This window comes from Lepidochelys kempii, chromosome 2 (assembly GCF_965140285.1).
Source record: "Lepidochelys kempii isolate rLepKem1 chromosome 2, rLepKem1.hap1, whole genome shotgun sequence".
Taxonomy (NCBI): Eukaryota; Metazoa; Chordata; order Testudines; family Cheloniidae; genus Lepidochelys; species Lepidochelys kempii.
The window spans coordinates 155,772,071-155,796,487 of NC_136381.1; the positions used below are offsets into that span (position 1 = coordinate 155,772,071).

Genomic DNA, 24,417 nt, shown 5'->3' on the forward strand with positions numbered 1-24,417 from the left:
ATGGCAGAATGGTAATTGTGTGAGCCTGCTCTGAACTCACTATAACTATAGCAGGTTCCACGAAGTAGTTTTTGGGGCAAGAAGTAACTAGGTGTCTTTGATTCAGTGAGATTAATGTTTTTAATTAATAGGTCCATCATGTATGTATGTTTTATTTGGTTAATCTGAGCTCTGATTTTGGGGTCATCTTGATACCTCTGCATGTAGTAACAAGGAAACAAGAAATTGAGGGTCATGATGTATGGGGGTACTTAGTGGGGAGGTCAGGAAGAACCTCAATAGTATCATTTAAATGATAGTGGTATGTTACTGCTTACAGTCTTTTCTGTCTTAAGTGGTGCCCTCTATTGACCGTAGGTGCTTGTAGTGTTATGAAATATCGGTTTGTGTTCTAGATAGGACTTTGTTTCTGTTACAAGATAATCAGTAGGTTCAATTGGTTATACTCCAGTCTCTCTCCTGGGCTAGTATATGAATTTATAATGTACCTTTCATCTTGAAAGATCCCAAAGCACTTCACCAATTTTTCATTGACATACAAACTGCATACATTACAACCACTTTACCTACCACTGAAATGCAACCATATCTGGGATTAAGTGTAATAATAGTTTAATAGTACACAACCACATTACAGGATTGGAAATGAAGATGAATACAATATCTGTTTGATGCTGTGGGGGCAACTTAGGTTGAAATATCTGGAAAAATCACATGAGAATTGGGCCAGGATACCATGATTAACAGCTTGTATAGTTTTGAAAATGCCATGGAATTATACCTAATCAGAAGTGATAGACCTCAGCATTGTGTTCTCCAAAAGACAATGCTTCGAGTAGTATGCAGCCCCAGCAGCATAATAGGGCGTTGGTTTATTTTTGATACCGTGGGAAAAATGTTTCCTATTGTATCAGCACTGCTTGCTGAAACACTTACGTGTTCCTTGAATTTCTTTCATCCAAGTACTGACCTTACCTACTCTGATACTGTTCAACTTGCAAGATCTGATGGGATCAGAGTTGCTTAGCAATAAGTTGAGATAATTTCTGCAGCCCAGTATCTCCCACAATTCTGGTACATATGGGCTATTCCCCTCTTTTCTGCAGTTTCTGGGGGCAGTTCAAAGCTGTAGTGCAGTCTCTGCTAGCCATGTCTCCTCCTCTGGCAAATGAAGTGTAAAATATAATTAGGAAAGCCAAAAAAGAATTTGAAGGATGGCTAGCCAAAGACTCAATAAGTAAGAGCAAAAAAAATTGAGTACATCAGAAGTAGGAAGCCTGCTAAATAACCAGTGGGGCCACTGGACAATCGAGATGCTGAAGGAGCACTTAAAGGAGATAAGGCCATTGCGGAGAAACTAAATGAATTTTTTGCATTTGTCTTCATGGCTGAGGATGTAAGGGAGATTCCCAAACCTGAGCCATTCTTTTTAGGTGACAATTCTGAGGAACTGTCCCAGATTGAGGTGTCATTAGAGGAGGTTTTGGAACAAATTGATAAACTAAACAGTAATAAGTCACCAGGGCCAGATGATATTCACCCAAATGTGAAATTGCAGAACTACTAACTGTGGTATGTAACCTATCCTTTAAATCAGCTTCTGTGCCAGATGACTGGAGGATAGTTAATGTGTTGCTCCAGAGGTGATCCTGGCAATTACAGACTGGCAAGCCTAACTTCAGTACCAGGCAAATTGATTGAAACTATAGTAAAGAACAGAATTATCAGACACATAGATGAACACAATTTATTGGAGAAGAGTCAACCTGGTTTTTGAAAAGGGAAATCGTGCCTCAGCAATCTACTAGAATTTTTTGAGGGAGTCAACAAGCATGTGACGGGGGATTCAGTGGATATAGTGTACATATATTTTCAGAAAATCTTTGACAAGATCCCTCACCAAAGGCTCTTACGCAAAGTAAGCTGTCATGGGATAAGAAGGAGATTCCTCGCATGGATCAGTAACTGGTTAAAAGGTAGGAAACAAAGTGTAGGAATAAATGTTCAGTATTCAGAATGGAGAGGGTAAATAGTGATGTTGCCCAGGGGTCTGTACTGGGACCAGTCATATTTAACATATTCATAAATGAGCTGGAAAAGGGGGTAAAACAGTGAGGTGGTAAAATTTGCTGATGACACAAACATACTCAAGATAGTTAAGTCCAAAGCAGACTGTGAAGAGTTACAAAGGGATCTCACAAAACTGGGTAACAAAATGGTAGATGAAATTCAGTGTTGATAAATGCAAAGTAATGCACATTGGAAAACGTACTCCCAACTATACATATAAAACGATGGGGTCTAAATTAGCTGTTACCACTCAAGAAAGAAATCTTGGAGTCATTGTGGATAGCTCTCTGAAAACATCCACTCAGTGTGCAGCGGCAGTCAAAAAAGTGAACAGAATGTTGGGAATCATTAGGAAAGGGATAGATAATAAGACAGAAAATATTGTATTGCCTCTATATAAATCCATATAAATCCATGGTATGCCTACGTCTTAATACTGTGTGCAGATCTGGTTTCCAATTCTAATATATCTTTTTTGAGATGGGGCAAAGGTACAGAAAAGGGTAACCAAAATGATTAGGGGTATGGAACAGCTTCTATCTGAGGAGAGATTAGTAAAACTGTGACTTTTCAGCTTGGAAAAGAGACGACTAAGGGAGGATATGATTGAGGTCTATAAAATCATGACTGCTGTGGAGAAAGTAAATAAGGAAGTGTTTATTCCTTTTCATAACACAAGAATTAGGGGTCACCAAATGAAATTAATAGGCAGCAGATTTAAAACGAACAAAGAGAAGTATATCTTCACACAACGCACAGTCAATCTGTGGAACTTTGCCAGAGGATGTTGTGAAAGCCAAGACTATAATAGGGTTCAAAAAAGAACTAGATACATTCATGGAGAATAGGTCCATCAATGGCTATTAGCCCAGGTGAGCAGGGATGCAAAATCGTACTCTAGTGTCCCTTACCTTGTTTGCCAGAAGCTGGGAATCGGTGACAGGGGATATATTACTTGATGATTACCTGTTCTGTTCATTCCCTCTGAAGCACCTGGCATTAGCCGCTGTTTGAGGATAGGATACTGGTCTGGATGGACCATTGGTCTGACCCAGTATAGCCGTTCTTATGTTCTTATTCTCTCCTCTTAGATCCAGAAGATAAGGAGAGAGAAAGCAAAGATCTCCACACTGGCCAAAGAAACCCTTGACCATTGGCCTGTGGTAGACTTGGCATTAGAACCTCCATTGAATCTATATGTGAGGCCAGACATCTTCACCAAGATCATATCTTCCATCTAGACCCAGACTGTATATATCTGACCACAAGGCTATTGAGCGGGAAGCACTAATCGTGGTCTGACTATCTTCATGAATGATTGGGATTCTAGTTTTGAAGTCTGTCTGAAGGAGAGTAAAAGCCTACTCTGTCTTCTGGACAAGGTTTAGCTTGTAGTGTCAAGGAAACGATCCCCAAGGACCTTGGAATTCCAGATATTCTGGACTTTCTTCAGGACGGTGTGGTCAAAGGACTCTAGCCCAGATCTGTAGCACATTAGGGATTGGCCATAAGTTGCACTTTATACGCAGGGTCCTTGGGTTCCTTGGCAGAGGAATACTGAGATTTCCCAAAGCAGTCAAACTGGCTAGACTTGTGGTCAGACCAGTCTTTCTGAAATGGATCTAGTTCTGGTGCTAAAATCCCTAACAATCCACCTGAACCATTTACGTTGGTCACACCATTCTACCTACCCATAAAAACCTGTTTCTTGATTGCTGTCACGTCTGCTGGATGAGTGTTGGAGTGGCAGTTTTATCCATGCAGGAACCTTGTTCTGTGTTCCATGATGGCAAGATAGTGTTAAGGACTTCAGAATCTTTCTTGCTAAAGAAGAACTCAACTTTCCATGCCTTGCAGGAGATCATCCTCCCATTGTTCTATCCAGAGACATGGCATCCTACAGAAATGATGTGACATAATCTGAATGTTCATAGAGTACTAAAGATTGCCATCCAGCCTACCACATCAACAAGAAGATTGGGCATCATGTTCATATCCTTACCCCAAAGAGTCAATGGCTCTGGATATCCAAACTGTCTTTAGCCAGATTAATCATATTATGCATTGTAGAGGCATGGAATCAAAGTACACCGCACTGGGTCTTTGACAACGTCATAGGCGGAAAGAGCCTGCATGTCCTCTGCAGGGATCTGCAGAGCAACAACATGGTCCTCTATTAGTTCCTTCATTAGACACTATGAGTTGGACTTTCTGTCCTCTTCAGAGGAATCCTTCAGCAGGGAAGGTGCTGCACGTAGTGATCCAGAAATAGCTTGCCATTTTGGTAGTTAATTTTTATGTGGGGGGAGACTTCATCTCATTCTATTTCTTTATCCCTGTCGTCTTCTGTTTGTTGCTTGCTACTTCCTGTACATATCAAAATCACGGGAGACATGGGGCTGCAGAATGAGAATTTTTTTGCCCAATAACTTCCTTTCTGCTACCAGTGTCTTCCACAATTCTACCCTCCCTCTTAGCAAAGGGATAATTTAACTTCTATATCGACAGATTATTGGGTTAGTTATCCTGTTGTACATAATTTAGTGGTTGGCTTGGACATTATTATTACTAATTCTATTCAAAGAGATTTTCACAGTTTTGGAATGAATCATTTGGCAGCAAGCTGGAGAAGGGGGTGTGACCAGAAGAATCTCCCCTGCTTTGTTAGTTGATATTTGTACAATTTGGGGACAGCTAGTCATACCTTGCTTGAGGTTTTGATCTTGCTATCTGATATCCGGTTTTTTAAAGGACAGATCGAGAAGTCATTTCACTTCCCCATTAATGTAGCATGTTATAGTTAGCAAAAAGTAGTTTATTTATATTACAGGGCCGCCTAAAATCCCAGTTGAGATTTGGACTCCATTGTGCTAGGGACTGTAAAAAGGGGTGGTGTTATGATAAGTGGGGCCTACATATTCACCCTTATTGTGAGCTCAACTGTAAAAAGTATGTGAAAGGTAAGATGGCACAATAACCTATAAAAACAAATGTTTGTGGGGGAAGATGTGAAGTGGAGATAGACTGAATTTGTCCAAACAGAAAGTTCTGCTGATACAACTCAAGGACTGTTTTAAGATCATGGTTGCTTGGTAAAAAGAAAAGTGTGGAACCAGAAATCCGTGAATCAAAATTGGTGTGTTGGAATCTAGGCTGTATTGCTGGACAAAATAATGAGGGGGTGGGCTATTTCATCCACCATTCCCTTTTATGGGTCATTAAAGAGAAATTGGGAGAAAAATTGGCTACTGGAGCAAGCTTCACCATCATGACGGCCACCCTCGTCATGTCCTGGGACCGCAGGCCTTCATCCTGATCCTGAGAGATGTCCTGACAAGACTGGACTAGAATGAGGGACCTAAATGATATTGCCACCTCTACGGCTCCAGCTGAATCCCAGACACCACCTGGGATGAATCAGGATTGGACTTCAGCAGCAGTAGCAATGGCTCCAGCCCATCTCGGCTAACTTCTTTTTCCCAGAAGGACAATTATTACAATCTTCGATACTGCCTGTCAAAGAAGGGGGGTTTTCCTTCTAAAAACTCTCCAGCTAAAGGGAAAGAGAATAAGGGATGTTAAAATGAAAGCCTTATTCAGTACTTCACATTTCAAAAGCTTTAACTGTTTTTCTTCTTTTTTTAATCTTTAATAAAAGGTTAAAAGGATTTTTAATAATGTGTTTGCCATGGTACTAAGCAGGCTGAGCTCTCTGCATACCAAAACGCGAACCTTGTTTGACACTGATTAATGATGGACAGTGACTGGGTTATGTTAACACTTTTCGCCCATTTGTTTAATCTAAATAAGTATAACAGTGGTCCCTCCAAAGAGTTTACAATCTAAATAGACAAGACAGACAAAGTATGGGATGGGAGACAAGCACAGAGAGGTAAAGTGACTTGCCCGAAGTCATACAACAGATGGTTGGCAGAGGTGAGAATTAGAATCCGGGTCTCCTGACTCCTATTCCAGTCAGCTGTCCATTAATAACGTATTTCTTGCATCCCCAAATGTCTCTTTCTGCTGTTTTATTTGTATTTGGTGATTTTCTGACCCAGGCAGTTTCTTTTGTAACACTAAAGGTTACTTTTAAAATTTTCAAAAAGGATCAGCACTTTAAGAGGGATAGCTATTGTGTGTCCACATATGCCCATGTATTCATATGTGTACACACAGATGTATGTACAATAAATACCATATTTGCCTGTCACGTGTTAAATTCATAAATATAACTGTTTGTTTCCTTTCATTTAAACAGGTGGTATGTCACAGCTTGTCCACTATACCTTCACGAAGTCAGTGTTTTGACATCCTCCAGAACGGTATCTGTAAATACCTGGTAAATAACATTTTTGTTGTATTTTCTAAAAGTTATGTCCAAAATATAGAATGCACTTTGAAACAGCTTTGTGATATTCTGATTAACTCTGTACCCAGCTCTCCAGTATAGCAGCAGAACTCCAAAATCACCAGGATCACAAATGGCCCTGGTAAAACTTCCTCTGCTGAATACTCACCAGGATCTTGTGTTGGGACCTAATACACTAGACCCTGGTGCTCTTAAGGGTCTCTTAATCTCAATAGGTTGCAGCACTGTCTTTTGGCCACGGGCGCATTTCCTAGGCCCAAGCTGTCTTTCACCCCTTCATGGAAATGGGCCCTGTGTCCCAGCTGCCCTAGGTCCCCAGGACCATTGCTGACCCCTCAGGCTTCCCGGGACCACTCCCTTTTCCGGAGTTCCACCTTGTGTGTGGTCTGTGTTTACAGTTTAAACTCCTCAAGGTATAAGATAGGTGAAACAAAAACACACACACACACACACACAGAGGCATCTCAGATAATTCTAAACACAATTACACTTTACTTAAGATAGCACAAAAGAACTAGAGATCTAACTTCCTGATCTAACCAAAAATTCCTCAGATTTGTGGTCAACAACTCCCACTATCAATTCACAATACTGCCCTTTGCCCTGTGAGCAGATCCTCATGTGTTAATGAAGCATGTGGCAGTGGTGTTCTGGAAAAGTCAGGAGTCCACATATTCCCTTACCTAGACTACTGGCTAGTAAGAGGCCAGTCCAGGACTCGGGTACCGTCCAGCTTGGCCACCATAGAGTCCAACTTAAATGTGCAGGGGTCCTAATCAATATGGAGAAATCTATGCTGACTGCTGTATAGAGAATAGAATTTATTGGGGTGGTCCTGGGCTCTACAAAGGCCAAGGATTTCCTGCCAGGGTTGAGTTTCCAAACAAAACAGGGTATTACTCTAGATCAGCTGCAGCCCATGTGACATCCTCAGGGCCTTGCAAGTAATGTATTATGTGGATGTGGCCCACATAACACGTGTGTCCCACAATAGTAAATAGGTTGAGAATCACTGGTCTAGATTTAAAGGCCTATTCTGTCAATACAATGTAAAACTGCCACGAGCTTCTATGGCGCATGGGAGCATGCACTTACATGGTGCAATATGCTAAACTGCACCTCAAGAAGCTATGAAGCTGGTCAGCCTCAATGTGTTCACCAGCCTGTCATCATGGAAATTATGGTTCAAATGCTTGTTCAGGTCTTGTCCTCCCTGGACGGATGGACAGAACCCTTGAATGCTTGCATGAGAGTCTTCTTCATTCCTTCACAACAGACACAGTCACAGAAGGTATTCCGCTGGAGGAGAAGGTATTTGTAGGTATTTGTCTTTGTCTTTGTATGCCTCCAGAGGCTGGTAGGGGCAGTGTGCTGGGAGAGAAGCTGAGCCCTGATTAGGGGGCAGGTTTTCTCTGACTAGGGGTCCTATAAAGGTAGCCAGCCAGTCAGGCAGCAGCACAGACAGCTGCTGCGGCACAGGAGCCAGCAAACAGAGCTGTAAACAGGGTAGTTTGAGTGGGAGTTTGCAAGGGGAGTTTGCAGGGAAGACTAAGAGAGCCAGGCAAAGGAACAGATAGGCTAGTGAAGGGAGTGTGTGGTGGTCTGGCAGTGTTTTGGTGCTCGTTGGGGGTTTGTTTTGCTGTGGGTGGTGGTTTGGTTTGTTTCCTGGACTAACAGGATTTAGGTGGGAAGGCAATGACAGATACAGAGGCAGCAATGGGAGTGACCCAGGCAGTGGAAGACACAATGAAGATGACTGGATGTGGAAGCTGTGGCATGTACGTGATCCTGGAGGGGATACCTGAAAAGAGTTTCGTCTGCATGAAGTGCCGCCTGGTAGAGCTGATGGAAGAAAAGATCTGAGGACTGGAGATGCAGGTGGAAACTCTGGTTGAGTTTAGAATGGGGTTCGAGCGGATGATGGAGCAAAGACATGAGGAGCCTGAAGGGAAAAGCTCAGACTTGCAGATGGAAGCAGGACCAAATAACTCTGAGGGGAGTCTTCTAGGTGAGGGAAGTGGACAGTGGAATCCTGTGACTAAGAGAACCAGGTAGAGGAAAAGACGGGCTAGTGAAGGAGAAATAGAGCTCAGGAACAGGTTTGTGGAGTTGGGAAAGGAAGAAGGGGCACAGCAGGTGATACTGAAGGTGAGAGGGCAAGGAAGAAGAGAAGAGCAGCTAGTCCTATAGGAAGAGGGGACGAGTCAATGGAGATAACACCAAGTATGAGCCTGAGGGGGATATGGGATGGGTTACAGAGGATTGCAAGGGACAATAGGAATCGAGAGGACTAGCAGCCAGAGGGAACAGGGGATAGACCGGAGAATTGCACCATCACCAGGAAAAGGCAGGACTGTGTGATTGGGGACTCCTTACTGAGAAGAATAGACAGGCCTGTAACCACAGCTGATCCAGAGAACAGAAGGGTGTGCTCTCTGCCAGGGACTAAGATACGGGATGTGGACCTGAGGCTGAAGAGGATCCTAACGAGAGCGGGAAAGAATCCACTGATTGTCCTTCATGTGGGAACAAATGAGAGGGCTAGATTCTCACTGGAACGTATCAAGGGACACTATGCCAGGCTGAGGAAGACACTTAAGGAAATGGAGGCTCAGGTGATCTTCAGTGAGATTCTGCCTGTTCCTAGAGAAGGGCAACAAAGGTGTGACAAGATTATGATGATCAACAGATGGCTCAGGCAGTGGTGCTATAAGGAGGGCTTTGGGATGTATGGCCACTGGGAAGCATTCATGGACAGAGGACTGTTTTCTTGGGATGGACTTCACTTGAATTGGGAGGGAAATAGACTTCTAGGATGGAGGCTGGCACAACTGCTTAAGAGAGCTTTAAACTAGAAATTTGGGGGAGATGGTTGGGAGATGTCCAGGTAATCGCCATGCTGGATTTTAACATTGAGAGGGAAGAAAACAAAGTAAGAATGGATACAGCTGTGGGTAGGAGAATGGACATAAGGAGGAAGGGTAGTGTACATACCAGTCTAATAGGTGATACTGGCAGTAGAATGTCTGTGCCTAATTGGGTAAAGAATGTGAGCGAAACCAAACAGCAAAAATTAAGATGTTTGTGCACTAATGCGAGGAGCCTAGGTAACAAAATAGAGTAACTAGAGCTGCTGGTGCAGGAAGTGAAACCAGATATTATAGGGATAACAGAAACATGGTGGAATAGTCGTCATGACTGGAGTATGGGTATTGAAGGGTATGTGCTTTTTAGGAAAGACAGAAATAAAGGCAGAGGTGGTGGAATAGCATTGTATATCAATGATGAGGTAGACTGGAGACAAATAAGTGATGGAATGGTTAAGACAGTCTGGGCAAAAATCACATTGGGGAAGAGAGCTGCTAGAGCCTCCCCTGGGATAGCGCTTGGGGTGTGCTATAGACCAGCGGGATCCGATACGGATAGAGACCTCTTTAATGTTTTTCATGAAGTAAATATTCATGGGAATTGTGTGATCATGGGAGACTTTAATTTCCCAGATATGGAGGACAAGTGCTAGTAATAATAATAGGGCTCAGATTTTCCTGGCTGCGATAGCTGATGGATTTCTTCATCAAGTAGTTGCTGAACCAACAAGAGGGGATGCCATTTTAGATTTGGTTTTGGTGAATAGTGAGGACATCATAGAAGAAATGGTGTTGTACCAATAAAATAAAAACCAGCAGGATCTTATTAAAGGGAAAAAGGCAAAATACCACATTTATTGTGAATACAGAAAGAATCATAGTAAGCAGTTAGTTATAGCTATAACATTCCATTCAATCTCATATTTATTCTCACATTCATTCATACAAACACACACACACACAGGTTCTGCAAGGTTGTTATCATAGTTACCAGCCTTAGAGTTGCTCATGCCAAGTCACTGGCAGGTGGCCTGGACATGAGGAGGGAGCAGGGCCTTGTCAGATGCTCATCTGATGCTCCTGGAAGTTGGTTTGCAGAATCAGACCCCAAAGTTCTCACTTTTTAGAGTCTATTTTTATAGGAATTTCTTCCTATGCCAATCTATGGGAATTGCTTCATCATGCTGTTGCTGAATCAATCAGCAGATAGCACATTCCTGACGGCTCCAAGATGTTATCTTGTTCTTTGGTTCTCCCATCCTTGAGGCTGTTGGGTGGATTCCAGTCTGCCCACCGGGGGAATTCCTCTGATTATTTCCACTTGACGCCTTCTTCAGCCGATGGACACTGGATTCTTAGGCTGGCACCTCCCTGATCATTCAGTTATTATCCACACCAAGCATCCATCCACATACATCCTCTATCTCTATTTTAATCACAATTGTTAATACAACAAAAGGGCATGAAAGTCTCTGGGTGCTGTTTCTGTTGTTAGAGTATTGCTTTGAGTCTCTCTCTCTGTGAATTGCTTTGAGAACAGACTCTGTCTTAGAATGTACTAACACAGTTAGCAGCTTGCAAGTTTCACACATAGAGGGAGAGAAACAGTACCAAAAACCAAGAGACCTCTTAATTAGTAATACCCTGGAATTTAAACTCTGGGGAATCAAACTCATTTGTGATTTTAATACAGAACTTCTTTAATATGATCCAACATAATCCCCCTTTTGACACTAAGATTTATAATCGTCAGTGTCACTTTCTATGTAGCCTATTCAAGAGAAAGTACTGTGAGGCAATTTGAGTTTGTGATTCCAATTCATGCCACATACATGATCCTAGTGATGTATCTTTACTACAAGGTTCTGGGGCAACAGGCAAGGTGAGGCACACCCACTTTTGAGGAGTCCATTCGGTACAACCTCTAGTGTCCAATAGCTTCCCTCCCTCCCCAGCTCACTGGCTCAAGGTCCAGGGTAGCCAAAAGGATCCCATGTGTAATATGGGGAGTGGGTTAACCTTCAATACCTTTGCCTCCAGGGACTGTTGGTGTGCAATTTTGACAACAATTTCTCCCATTAACAAGTCTGGTTTACAATAGTGGAAACATATTGCATCCATTCATATTGATAAGTGTCAAACAATGATCTCTTTCTTTTTTAACAAATGCATCAAACCCTTAATATTTCCCAATATGACCCAGAACATTTTGTGTTCCAAAGTAGCTAGTGCAAGTATCTGCATTTCAGTGCATCCCATAGTTATGGCTGTGTAGTTTCCTATTTCTAATATTTTTTTTTTCTTATGGATAAGCCATGTGGTAGTATTAAGCCATTACTAAAGATTCCATTGGCCTTTTAGGTTACCCAGACCAATTTGGACCAAGTCTACATTGGCATGTACTTGTTTTTGTATCAGGCTGTCCTGTAGCTGGGACAGAAAGCTTAATGTATTTTTAAGTTCCTGCAGGTCTTCAGTATTTTTTTTTTAAACACACAACAGTGCGAGCAACAACACAAAACACAAGACAAAACATAGAACACAGAACACAATTTCTATTGTGACAGTAGATTCATGGTATTGGGTTGCTTTTCAGCTGGCAGCTTTTCCTGATTTTCTGAAAGACAAAAAGAACATGTTTCTACCCCTTTTGGGGTGGCAGATTATTGCTTAAAATATTTCTTTTACAAATACCCTTGCTGATTGCAGGCAAAACAGAGAAATTGCCCCCATATTTTCCTGTTTTTGTTCTATAGGCAGGCCAGGTTTCAAAGGCTTTTATCTTCTAAGGGTTATGGGGAAATTATCCCACTGTTTAGTCATTAAATCCCTGAGTTTTTCTTCTTATACAGCAGACCAAGTTTATAATGTTTTTCCTGCTGTGTTAAGCTTTAAGTTTTATTTACAGGTAATAACTGAGAAGCATCATTACCATACGACCTTAAAGGATTTTTCCAAAAATCATACACACTATACGTTGTTACAGGGATACTTATTATCATTAAATTTATTAAAATTATCTTGTTATCCCATGCCTTTTATTTAGACAATTTGTTTGCTGACCAGGTATGTCCTTTATCTGCAGCTCCTTTGTGCTGCTAGTTCTTTCCTTCATCATTTAGGTAATTTGCATTTTCACAGAAACTTCCTGCTTTTGGATTTAAAGCCATCAGCAGCTCAGAGAGTCTATCTTAAAAGGGACACAATCAACTTTCACCAGAGTTTTGATTACTTTTAACTTCTGCTTCCAAAACACACAGCAATCTGAAAAAGAAAACCCAACCTATTGTGGCTCCCTTTGGAGCCCTAATAGCATTTTAATTAAGTAGCATGGTATGTTTGCATTTCTTTTGCCCCTTCTACAATATACCCTGCACATGTTCTGGGGCAAATGCACATTCCTTCCATAGTTTAACTTCTATAACATTATCCAGATCCATTTTTACATAAGGTGTCACTATTTCTTTTTTTTGCTTACAGAGTTTTCATGTACCTTTATCAAAGTGACAGTCTGATTACTCAGAGCCATTTTAAGACTCAGTGTTTCTAACATTGCTTCTTTTTGTTTTGTGCACCTCACCCCTGCTGTTGCTTCAGAGAGGCACTGTCTTTTTTTAATTTTTTTTTTTACTACAACTCTCATCTGCTATTTTGTTACAAAAACAAACAAACAAAAAAACAAACAAAAAGAATCCAAAAATTTTTTTTTATATTCTCCTGATTTTGACTGCCCTGCTGCAGCCACAACTTAAAAACATTTTAAATTTTGTAAAGCATTGAGTTACCTTTTAAGGGTTAAATGCCAAATCCCAAAGCCAAACAACACTAATTACCTGTGTCTAGCAAAAAGGTCTGTCAGTTTTGCAACTTTGAATTAAAGAGTCAAATGGATTTTTAGTGGCATTATTTAAAACAAAAACAAAACTAACTGGTCCTTAGAACTTTACATATTTACACACACACAGACAGATACATACACATTTTCTTTTCCTTAACATCCCTTCCACACTGCTCTGTTTTTTACATCTTACATTCCCTTTATACATTTGAGGCAGTTAAGTTCCAATAGAACCCTCTTATGTTCTTTTAGCAAATTTGACTAAATTGTCCAGTCAAATGATTTTAATCAGTTTATTTTTGCCTGGCTAATTTACAGACATTCCTTTGGAAAAGGGCCCATTTTTCTTTCAGAATGGCTGCAAAGAAACCAAGAATGCTCTAACACTTTTCCTTTTTAACATTTTCGGTTAAAAGTTGTTTGGGTGAAATACAAAGTTTAACTGCTTAATTCCCTCCAGCCTCTGCAGAGTTAACTTTTTTTTTTTTTTTTTTACTCTCTTTTCTCTTTGTAATTATGCCTGGGGGTGCCGTACATAGGACCTTCTCCCCCTTTACCTGCCTCCCTCCAGCCTCTGCAGAGTTAACTTTTTCACTCTTTTTGTATTCCTGGAGTGCCTCTTTCACTATTTTCAGCTGGCTTTGGATATTTGTAGCCAGCACCTTCCTATTGTCTGCTCCCTTTTCCATTTGTGCCTTTTCCTCTTTACATGAAGACAAGCGGAGGGAAGAATCCTTACATGCCTCCCACAACAACCAAATTGCTGCTGCATCTCTTTTGGCAGCACTAGAAGGTTTGTATATGAGGATATACTGAGCCAATCTATCCTCTAGGTCCGAAATAGTGTAGACATCAGCTAGGCCTTGTTTAGTCCAAGGACTGTGCCCAAATTTTTGAAGGATTTGTTTAAAAGGTGTAATTTCTTTAACAAAAGGTGAGGTTGGAGTTCCTTCTGACTCCATTCCTCCCTCTAGTACTGGCTTACCCTGTTTTCTTTTAAACATCTTAACATGGATATTTCAATCTCTTTGTCACTGCTGGTATTACTTAGCAAGTGACACAGCCTAGATTCTGAAATCATAGCTTAATCTATGCGTTTTTCCCCTGCTACCTTCCCGGAGGCCAGCAGGTCCCCTGCTACCTTCCCAGAGGCCAGCAGGTCTGGTTAACCTGTTTCTCCCTGCTACCTTCTCGGAGGCCAGCAGGTCTGGTTAACCTGTTTCTCCCTGCTACCTTCTCGGAGGCCAGCAGGTCTGGTCAACCTGTTTCTCCCTGCTACCTTCTCGGAGGCCAGCAGGTCCGGTTAACCTGTTCTTCCCTGCTACCTTCTCGGAGGCCAGCAGGTCCCCTGCTACCTTCTCGGAGGCCAGCAGGTCCCCTGCTACCTTCTCGGAGGCCAGCAGGTCCCCTGCTACCTTCTCGGAGGCCAGCAGGTCTGGTTTAATCTGTTTTCCCTACTACCTTCTCGGAGGCCAGCAGGTCCCCTGCTACCTTCTCGGAGGCCAGCAGGTCTGGTTTAATCTGTTTTTCCTGCTACCTTCTCGGAGGCCAGCAGGTCCCCTGCTACCTTCTCGGAGGCCAGCAGGTCTGGTTTAATCTGTTTTCCCTACTACCTTCTCGGAGGCCAGCAGGTCTCCTGCTACCTTCTCGGAGGCCAGCAGGTCTGGTCAACCTGTTTCTCCCTGCTACCTTCTCGGAGGCCAGCAGGTCTGGTCAACCTGTTTCTCCCTGCTACCTTCTCGGAGGCCAGCAGGTCCGGTTAACCTGTTCTTCCCTGCTACCTTCTCGGAGGCCAGCAGGTCCCCTGCTACCTTCTCGGAGGCCAGCAGGTCTGGTTTAATCTGTTTTCCCTACTACCTTCTCGGAGGCCAGCAGGTCCCCTGCTACCTTCTCGGAGGCCAGCAGGTCTGGTTTAATCTGTTTTTCCTGCTACCTTCTCGGAGGCCAGCAGGTCCCCTGCTACCTTCTCGGAGGCCAGCAGGTCCCCTGCTACCTTCTCGGAGGCCAGCAGGTCTGGTTTAATCTGTTTTCCCTACTACCTTCTCGGAGGCCAGCAGGTCTCCTGCTACCTTCTCGGAGGCCAGCAGGTCTCCTGCTACCTTCTCGGAGGCCAGCAGGTCTCCTGCTACCTTCTCGGAGGCCAGCAGGTCTGGTTAACCTAATAGAAATGCCTAGCTCACTAGAGCTGGCGGTGTGCACACCAATATTTACAATAACTGAGGTTTTTTACCAATATTCCCCCTTTCGCAATTCTCCACCAAAATGTTGTACCAATAAAATAAAAACCAGCAGGATCTTATTAAAGGGAAAAAGGCAAAATACCACATTTATTGTGAATACAGAAAGAATCATAGTAAGCAGTTAGTTATAGCTATAACATTCCATTCAATCTCATATTTATTCTCACATTCATTCATTCATTCATTCATTCACACACACACACACACACACACACACACACACACACACACACACACACACACACACACACACACACGTTCTGCAAGGTTGTTATCATAGTTACCAGCCTTAGAGTTGCTCATGCCAAGTCACTGGCCAGGTGGCCTGGACATGAGGAGGGAGCAGGGCCTTGTCAGATGCTCATCTGATGCTCCTGGAAGTTGGTTTGCAGAATCAGACCCCAAAGTTCTCACTTTTTAGAGTCTATTTTTATAGGAATTTCTTCCTATGCCAGTCTATGGGAATTGCTTCATCATGCTGTTGCTGAATCAATCAGCAGATAGCACATTCCTGACGGCTCCAAGATGTTATCTTGTTCTTTGGTTCTCCCATCCTTGAGGCTGTTGGGTGGATTCCAGTCTGCCCACCGGGGGGGGATCCTCTGATTATTTCCACTTGACGCCTTCTTCAGCCGATGGACACTGGATTCTTAGGCTGGCACCTCCCTGATCATTCAGTTATTATCCACACCAAGCATCCATCCACATACATCCTCTATCTCTATTTTAATCACAATTGTTAATACAACAAAAGGGCATGAAAGTCTCTGGGTGCTGTTTCTGTTGTTAGAGTATTGCTTTGAGTCTCTCTCTCTGTGAATTGCTTTGAGAACAGACTCTGTCTTAGAATGTACTAACACAATTAGCAGCTTGCAAGTTTCACACATAGAGGGAGAGAAACAGTACCAAAAACCAAGAGACCTCTTAATTAGTAATACCCTGGAATTTAAACTCTGGGGAATCAAACTCATTTGTGATTTTAATACAGAACTTCTTTAATATGATCCAACAATGGTTGTAGGGGACAACCTTGGTTTGAGCGATTATGGGCTAATTCAGTTCAAACTAAATGGAAGGATAAACAAAAATAGATCTGTGACTAGGGTTTTTTATTTCAAAAGGGCTATCTTCAAAAAATTAAGGAAATTTGTTAGGGAAGTGGATTGGACTGAAGAACTTGTGGCTCTAAAGGCAGAGGAGGCCTGGAATTACTTCAAGTCAAAGTTGCAGAAACTATCAGAAGCCTGCATCCCAAGAAAGGGGAAAAATTCATTGGCAGGAGTTGTAGTCCAGGCTGGATGGGCAGGCATCTCAGAGAGGTGATTAAAAAAAAGCAGAAAGCATACAAGGTTTGGAAGATGGGAACGATCAGCAAGGAAAGCTACCTTATTGAGGTCAGAACATATAGGGGTAAAATGAAAAGGCCAAAAGCTATGTAGAGTTGGACCTTGCGAAGGGAATTAAAACCAGTAGTAAAAGGTTCTATAGCCATATAAATAAGAAGAAAACAAAGAAAGAAGAAGCGGCTAAACACTGAGGATGGAGTGGAGGTTAGGCATGGCCCAATCTCTAAACAAATACTTTGGCTCAGTCTTTAATGAGGAGCTTAGGGATAATGGTAGGATGACAAATGGGAATGAGGATATGGAGGTAGATATTACCAGTTCCGAGTTAGAAGCCAAACTCGAACAGCTTAATGGGACTAAATCGGGGGGGCCCATATAATCTTCATCCAAGAATATTAAAGGAACTGGTACATGAAATTATTAGCTAAATTGGAAAAGATGGGGATCAATATGAAAATTAAAAGGTGGATAAGGAACTGGTTAAAGGGGAGACTACAGTGGGTCATACTGAAAGGTGAACTGTCAGGCTGGAAGGAGGTTACTAGTGGAGTTCCTTAGGGATTGGATTTGGGACCAATCTTTTTATTACTGACCTCGGCACAAAAAGTGGGAATGTGCTAATAAAGTCTGCGGTTGACACGGAGCTGGGAGGTATTGCCAATACAGAGAGGGATCGGGATATCATACAGGAAGATCTGGATGACCTTGTAAACTGGAGTAATAGGATGAAATGTAATAGTGAGAAGTGTAAAGTCATGCATTTAGGGATTAATAACAAGAATTTTAGTTAGAAGCTGGGGATGCATCACTTGGAAGGAACAGAGGAGGAGACGGATCTCAGAGTATTGATTGATCACAGGATGACTATAAGCTGCCAATGTGATATAGCCGTGAAAAAAGCTAATGCGGTCTTGGGATGCATCAGGCGAGGTATTTCCAGTAGAGATAAGGAGGTATTAGTACCGTTATACAAGGCACTGGTGAGACCTCATCTGGAATACAGTGTGCAGTTCTGGTCTCCCATGTTCAAGAAGGATGAATTCAAACTGGAACAGGTACAGAGAAGGGCTACTAGGATGATCCGAGGAATGGAAAACCTGTCTTCTGAAAGGAGACTCAAGGAGCTTGGCTTGTTTAGAGCCTAACCAAAAGAAGGTTGAGGGGAGATATGAGTGCCCTCTATAAATATGAGAGGGATAAATACCGGAGAGGGAGAGGAATTATTTAAGCTCAGTACCAATGTGAACACAAGAACAAATGGATATAAAAACTGGCCATCAGGATGTTTAGACTTGAAATTTCCAGCCATCAGAGGAGTGAAGTTCTGGAATAGCCTTCCAAGGGGAGCAGTGGGGGCAAAAGACATATCTGGCTTCAATACTAAGCTTGATAAGTTTATGGAGGGAATGGTATGATGGGATAGCCTAATTTTGGCAATTAATTGATCTTTGACTATTAGCAGTAAATATGCCCAATGGCCTGTGATGGGATGTTATATGGGGTGGGATCTGAGTTACTTTCCTGGGTGTCTGGCTGGTGAGTCTTGCCCACATGCTCAGGGTTTAGCTGATGGCATATTTGGGGTCAGGAAGGAATTTTCCTCCAGGGCAGATTGGCAGAGGCCCTGGGGGGTTTTCGCCTTCCTCTGCAACGTGAGGTAGGGGTCACTTGCTGGAGGATTCTCTGCACCTTGAAGTCTTTAAACCAGGATTTGAGAACTTCAATAGCTCAGACATAGGTGAGAGGTTTGTTACAGGAGTGGGTGGGTGAGATTCTGTGGCCTGCGTTTGTAGGAGATCAGACTAGATGATCATAATGGTCCCTTCTGACCTTAAAGTCATGATTCTATGAATGTAGATTGGGGCTCTCACTTGGGTCCCTTTCAGACACAAGGTCTTTGGTCTATCCAAAACCTAAAGCCAAATGTCAGGGAGCTTTGGGCTATCTATTTGGCTCGCATGGCATTCCTGCCATGTATCAAGTGGTAGAATTTGTTGGTGCTCACAGACAATGACCATGTTTTGTGTAAACAAAATGAGTGTGCGCGGGGGGGGGGGGGGGGAAGGCATTTGACAAAGTTACGCCAAGAGATAATCCTGCTTCGGAATTTCTGCATCACCAGTTTCGTCAACCTGAAAGCTGCTTATTTACCAGGGATTCAAAATGCTCTGGCAGATCATCTAAGTAGGTCATTCACAAGACACCATGAGTGGTCTTTGTCCAGATGTGACCCAGGTCCATTTTCCAGCTGTGGGGGACTCCCTAAGTGGACCTATTTGCAATAAGAGCAAACACAAAATGTCATCATTTATGTTCCTGAGTGGGCCACAGCTTTTGACTTTACTACCCATGTCGGTCAGACCTCCACTGTCACTCCTGTGGGACGCGGATGTGATCTCCCAGGACAGTGGCTGACTCCTTCATCCCACCTGACGGCCTGGATGCTTCATGGCTGACACCCTTGGAAGGAAGGTGTTCTAAGGGAGTTCAGACAGTTCTTCGAAATTAGAAGTCTTTGATTAGGACTACTTATTTGCTAAGTGAAAAAGATTCTCCATTTGGTCCAGACAGAAGGATGTTTCCCTGGCTCGGTCTTTTATTCAGGATATATATTGGACTATCTCTTGTATCTGAAACAACAAGGGTCAGCTGTTAGGTCCATCAGAGTCCACCTAGCTGCTGTCTCAGCTTCCACCCTCTCATGGATAACCACTCGCTTTTTCCCAATCCTATGTCCAACAGGTTTCTGAAGGGGTTAGACAGATTATATCCACATATATGCAGCACAGTCCCTCCATGGAAGCTAAATTTAGTTCTAGAAAAATTGATGGGGTCCCCATCTTTGAGCTGCTAGCAATCATTTCTCTGTTACCTTTCTATGAAGATGGCTTTTTTGATCGCTGTTACCTTGGCCAGGAGAGTACGGGAATTGTGAGCCTTAGTATCAGAACCTCCTTTTATGGTCATCTTCAGAGACAGTTTTCGTTCGACCTCACCTGAAGTTCCTGACTAAAGTAGTTTCCAGTTTTCACATTAACCAAGCGATTAATTTACTGGCTTTCTTTCCAAAATCTCATTGCAATAAAAGTGAGAAAAAGCTTCATACTCCAGATGTTAAAAGAGCTTTGGCTTTTTGCCTAGATTGGATTTAGCCATTTAGGTCTTTGTTGCAACTGTTCATTGCAGTTTCAGACAGAATACAGAGCCACCCAGATTCTACCGAAAGGATGTCGTCTTAGATTTCCATCTTTATTTATCTGTGCAACTGTGACATCCCCAGGGTACAAGCTGGACTTTTGAACAGTGGTGTCCCCTTAATTCTCCAAACCAGGGCGTCTCTTACACTGATTTGCTAGTAAAAGCAGCCTCCCCAGGCTTTGATCTCACACAAACATCAGCATGTTAAGATACTCTCAAAATTATACGAATGCTTTCACAGCCACTCATGAACAGATATAGGGCAACATCCACATATTCCTCAGTCCCAGCATTGCACCCCAGAAATATGCATCTTACACTGCTCAAGACCCTTTTGGGCAGTGCAGGCTCATAAATCTGTCATTTTATCAAAGAAAATGAATATGCACCAGCCCTTGTGCATATCTGAGCAGAGATTCTCCAAACACTTTAATCAAAACACCGATTTAGATAAAAAAATAAAACAAGTTTATTAACTAAAGAAAGATTTTAAGTGATTATAAGTGATAAAAGTGTATAAATCAGATTTGGTTACAAAAGAAGTAATAGATAAAATCGCAAGCTGTTTCCTAAACTTTATCAAGCTAAGATTTGAAGGAAACAGCTCTTCTCACCCGTCTTGATGTTGCAGGCAGTTTACAGTTCTTAGTACACTGGCTGGATTCCCTTCCCATCCTGGGACCAATCTCCCCAGTTCAAAGTCTTTCAGCCAATCTTATTTCAGTAAAGATGGGGGAGGAGAGAGCTGGTCTGGGGCCTTTCTTCCCCCTTTTTATATCCTGATCCTTTTTACTGGAAAAGTCCTTGCTCTGTCCTGGGGTCAGGCAGTTCCATGGCGTATGTGAGCTGCCGACTGTCCTTCAGGTGAATAGTAATTTTCTTGATTACAACTCTCTTGCTGGTGAATGGCCAGTTAAACAGTCACTGGTCTCTTAGCACGTACCTGGGTGTTGGCCACCCCTTTGTTGTCTCTGAAGAGCTAGACTGTGGGCGTTCCCCAGAATTACAATATGTTCCAGTAACAAACATATAGCGAAATCTCATATTTCCATATACAATGTTGATACACATATTTTAACAGAACGATAATATTCAGAAGATTATGATTTTTCTAGTGATACCTCACAAGGCATAATTTGTACAAGATTTATCATAATTTTGACCACAATAGTGTAGACCGCCATAGCTACCAGCTGGCTATCACAGGGGTATCACACCCCTGGTTAGAGTGTTGGCCCATTCGATTAAGTCTTAGGCTACTTCCTCTGTCTTTCTGGCTCACATGCCCATCTAGGACATTTGTAAGGCAGCAATCTGATGATCAGTCCCTATGTTTGTCCCTCACTGTGCCATATCTCATCAATCTAAAGACAATGCCAGATTTGGATGGGTGGTCTTGCAGTCCCTGTTCAAGTAGACTCCAAGCCCACTTCCTGTTCAAACTGCTTGAGTCACCTACAGCTGAATGGACATGTGAAATCACTCACATTAATAATGATTACTAACCTTTTTATAACTGTTACTCTTCAAAATGTGTTGCACATGTCCATTCCATGACCTTTCCTACTTCCCCTCTATTGGCGTCTATATGGTAGAAAGAAATAACAAGCTTCATGGGTAGCTCCACCCATTATGGCTCTGTGTAGTGGTGTGAGGCAACAGAGGTCACTTGTGCTGCCCCGACAGGTACTGCTGAGGGAAAAATCTCCAACTGTGTGTGAGGCATGCACACATCTGTAGTGAAATGGACATGTGCTACACATCTTGGAAAAACAAGAGTAACAGGAAAAGGTTGGTAACCGTTTCTTGTGGCTGAAATATTCCTCCATAACAGGACACACACCTAGACTGTATCAGAGAAATTTGAAGCACAACTCAAATAGAGGAGGATTCTGCTGTCAGGGAAATATCGTTTAAGCATTTGAATGCAGGAGTTTGCCAGTGTGGAAGTGTTCCATGGAGTACATTCTTCAATGCTCTGTTTTACTTGAATGTTTACTTGATCAGTTTCCCTGCTCTTTACTGAATCTTCTCCACTGTTTTGAGATTCTGTACTGGAGTGACCAGAACCTATGCATTTTGCTCTAGGTGCCTCTGCTAAATATTGTGATCAATGATTTGTTCTTCTTTGAGTGTTGGTTCCTATGTGTATTCCACTGTGGGTAAACGTGCGCTTCATGCTCTTTGAGACCAGTGAATTCTTTCAAGTAGTGTCCATGGGTCCACACCTCTACTCTCCTTGTGCTCCACTCCAAGGGTAAAAGGGTGGACTGGATCAACCACCTCTCCAGTTCCTTCTTACCACAGCATGGCCTGGATCGGAATCCTCCAGTGTCTGGAGCTGACACTTTCTATTCTTTCTGTAAATATTCAAAGTTATATATATTATTATTTATTTTTTGTTTGTGGTTTGCTAATTCTCTAGTTAGTGTTAAAATCCCCACCCTGGGGTACACTCCTAGTTCTCCTGGTGTGGGATTTAGATTATGCCCAGTATACTGGCCTTCAAAAACTGCACCTACTGCCCTGCTCCTTTTTGGTCACCAAGAACCATTCCGTTGCCTCTGCTGCTTCAGAGAAGCTCATATCTCTGCCAAGTGTAGTATCTGTTGCTCTTTTCCCAGCAGCGTACCCGAGTCAGACCCAGGCCAGGGAGATCCCCCTGTACATCAGGCAGAGTTGGCAAGGAGCATGCCCCTAGTACTAGGAAAGGATCCTTTTGACTGGTCCCCCTCATGAGAGTAAAGGGCACTCTCTTAAACATAAACCCAGATCTTCTTCTAGATTCACTAAGAGGAGAGATCCCTCCCTGTCAAAGTTGGGTGAGCCTTCATGTCCAAGCCATAAGGAGTTAGGTCCTCCTAAGCCACATGGTCATGTTCAAAAGACGTATAGGAGCAAGACGCCTTTGGTACCAGGCTCTGCATTGACTTTGACACTGACTGCAGTGCCACCTAAAATGAAACACTGGGACTCTAAGGACCAGGAACTGCCAGTATCATCATCAACCGTGTGGTCAGAGACTCATTCGCTGACGGCACTGTTACGGCCCCATAAAGAACTGCTGTCTACACCTACTCTGATGGTATGGACTGACAAGACGCAACTTCTGAATGTGCCGGTGACTTATACCAGTCCAGATAATATCTTCATCTTCCCAGACCCACAATCTTTCTTGATACTGGGACCAGTCCTCACCAGGGAGATAAAAATGCCTACAGGAATCTAGGATTCCGGAAGAAACCTATCCCCGTCCCATCCACTATCCACAGTCTCCTCTCAGTGATGCCGACAGCACTACAATGCAGCTGGATCCAGTCTTTTCATCTTTGGGAAAGTCAGATGTATCAGTGGAACTGCTTCTCTGCCACCTAAGGAATTCAGACCAGAAACGGGATTGAGAATCTCCTGGAACCAGGTTTGGCCACCCAGGAAGGAACTTTCTCCTCGGAACCAGTGTGTACCCAATGCCACCACAATCCGCCTTTTGATTCCTCATACTGTCCTTATTTGGGACCCTTACACATGTTCCCTGGACTCTGTCCATTCCAACAGGTAATCTTATCACCATTCTCTTCCAAGATGTCAGTCTGAAACCATTGAGCCCCTAGAAAAAGGAGAAGATGAGCTGGATCTGCCAGTTCCACTGGGCTCTGTCATGGTAGTCACCCAATGAAGCAGTCACTCCAGCCTCTCCACCTCCCCCAGATGATTATAGACAGTTTCAGGAGCTGTTATGGAGAGGCGGAAGAACTCCAGATCTCCCTAGAAGAGATCCAGGACCCCCAGCATAAGCTCCTGGATATCCTGCAACCTGCGGGCTCCAATCAGGTTTGCCCACCCAGTAAATAAAGTCATTAGAACTGACAAGAGTTGTGTGTCACACACTAGCTACCTGTGCCCCCCTTCAAGTGGTCAGAGAAGTTATACTTTGTCCTCGCTAAAGGAGGGGAGTTCTTGTTATCCATCCTGCTGCAAACTCCTCAGTGGTCCAGGTGGCCATGCAAAGATCCAGACAACACCTAAGGGCCATCGCTGCAGATAAGGAGGCCAAGCGTCTCAGCCTTCTGGGAACGAAGATGATTACATCTATCAGCCTGCGGTTTAAAATCTCAAACTATCAAGCCTTTCTCACCAAATATAATTTCCTGAATTACTCTAAATTTCTAGACTTTAGGGACAAGTTGCCCCGGGAGGACAGGGTTTAGTTTCAAACTCTTATTGGTGGGGGCAAACTGCTGGCCAGAACCTCTTTATAAGCTACGTCAATGCAGCTGATACGGCATCAAGAGCAATGACAGCCACCACTGTGATGTGACAGGAATAATGGCTGCACTCTTCGGGGTTTCCCCAGGGATGTTCAAAACACTGTATTACCTTTCTGTGAGACTCATCTTTTAAATGAGAGGATTGACAAGTGTTTGCACGTGTTGAAAGACTCAAGGGCAACTCTGTTTCCTGGGCATATATGCACTTGCCCCAAAGA

General features: G+C 43.0%; 1 protein-coding gene across 8 annotated transcripts in view; it reads left to right on the forward strand.

The window, feature by feature from the left end:
- The window catches only part of TEX10 (testis expressed 10), a 130,409-nt gene that overhangs the window by 92,203 nt on the left and 13,789 nt on the right, over positions 1-24,417 (forward strand). For 6 of the 8 annotated variants that reach the window (XM_073332519.2, XM_073332515.2, XM_073332514.2 and 3 more), the window contains one exon: positions 6,332-6,412. In XM_073332519.2, the coding sequence (XP_073188620.2) occupies positions 6,332-6,412 (81 nt within the window). Of the gene's footprint in view, positions 1-6,331; positions 6,415-7,643; positions 11,018-24,417 lie in introns of those variants that run through there. The other 2 variants (XM_078851651.1, XR_012157406.2) reach the window with 2 other exon arrangements.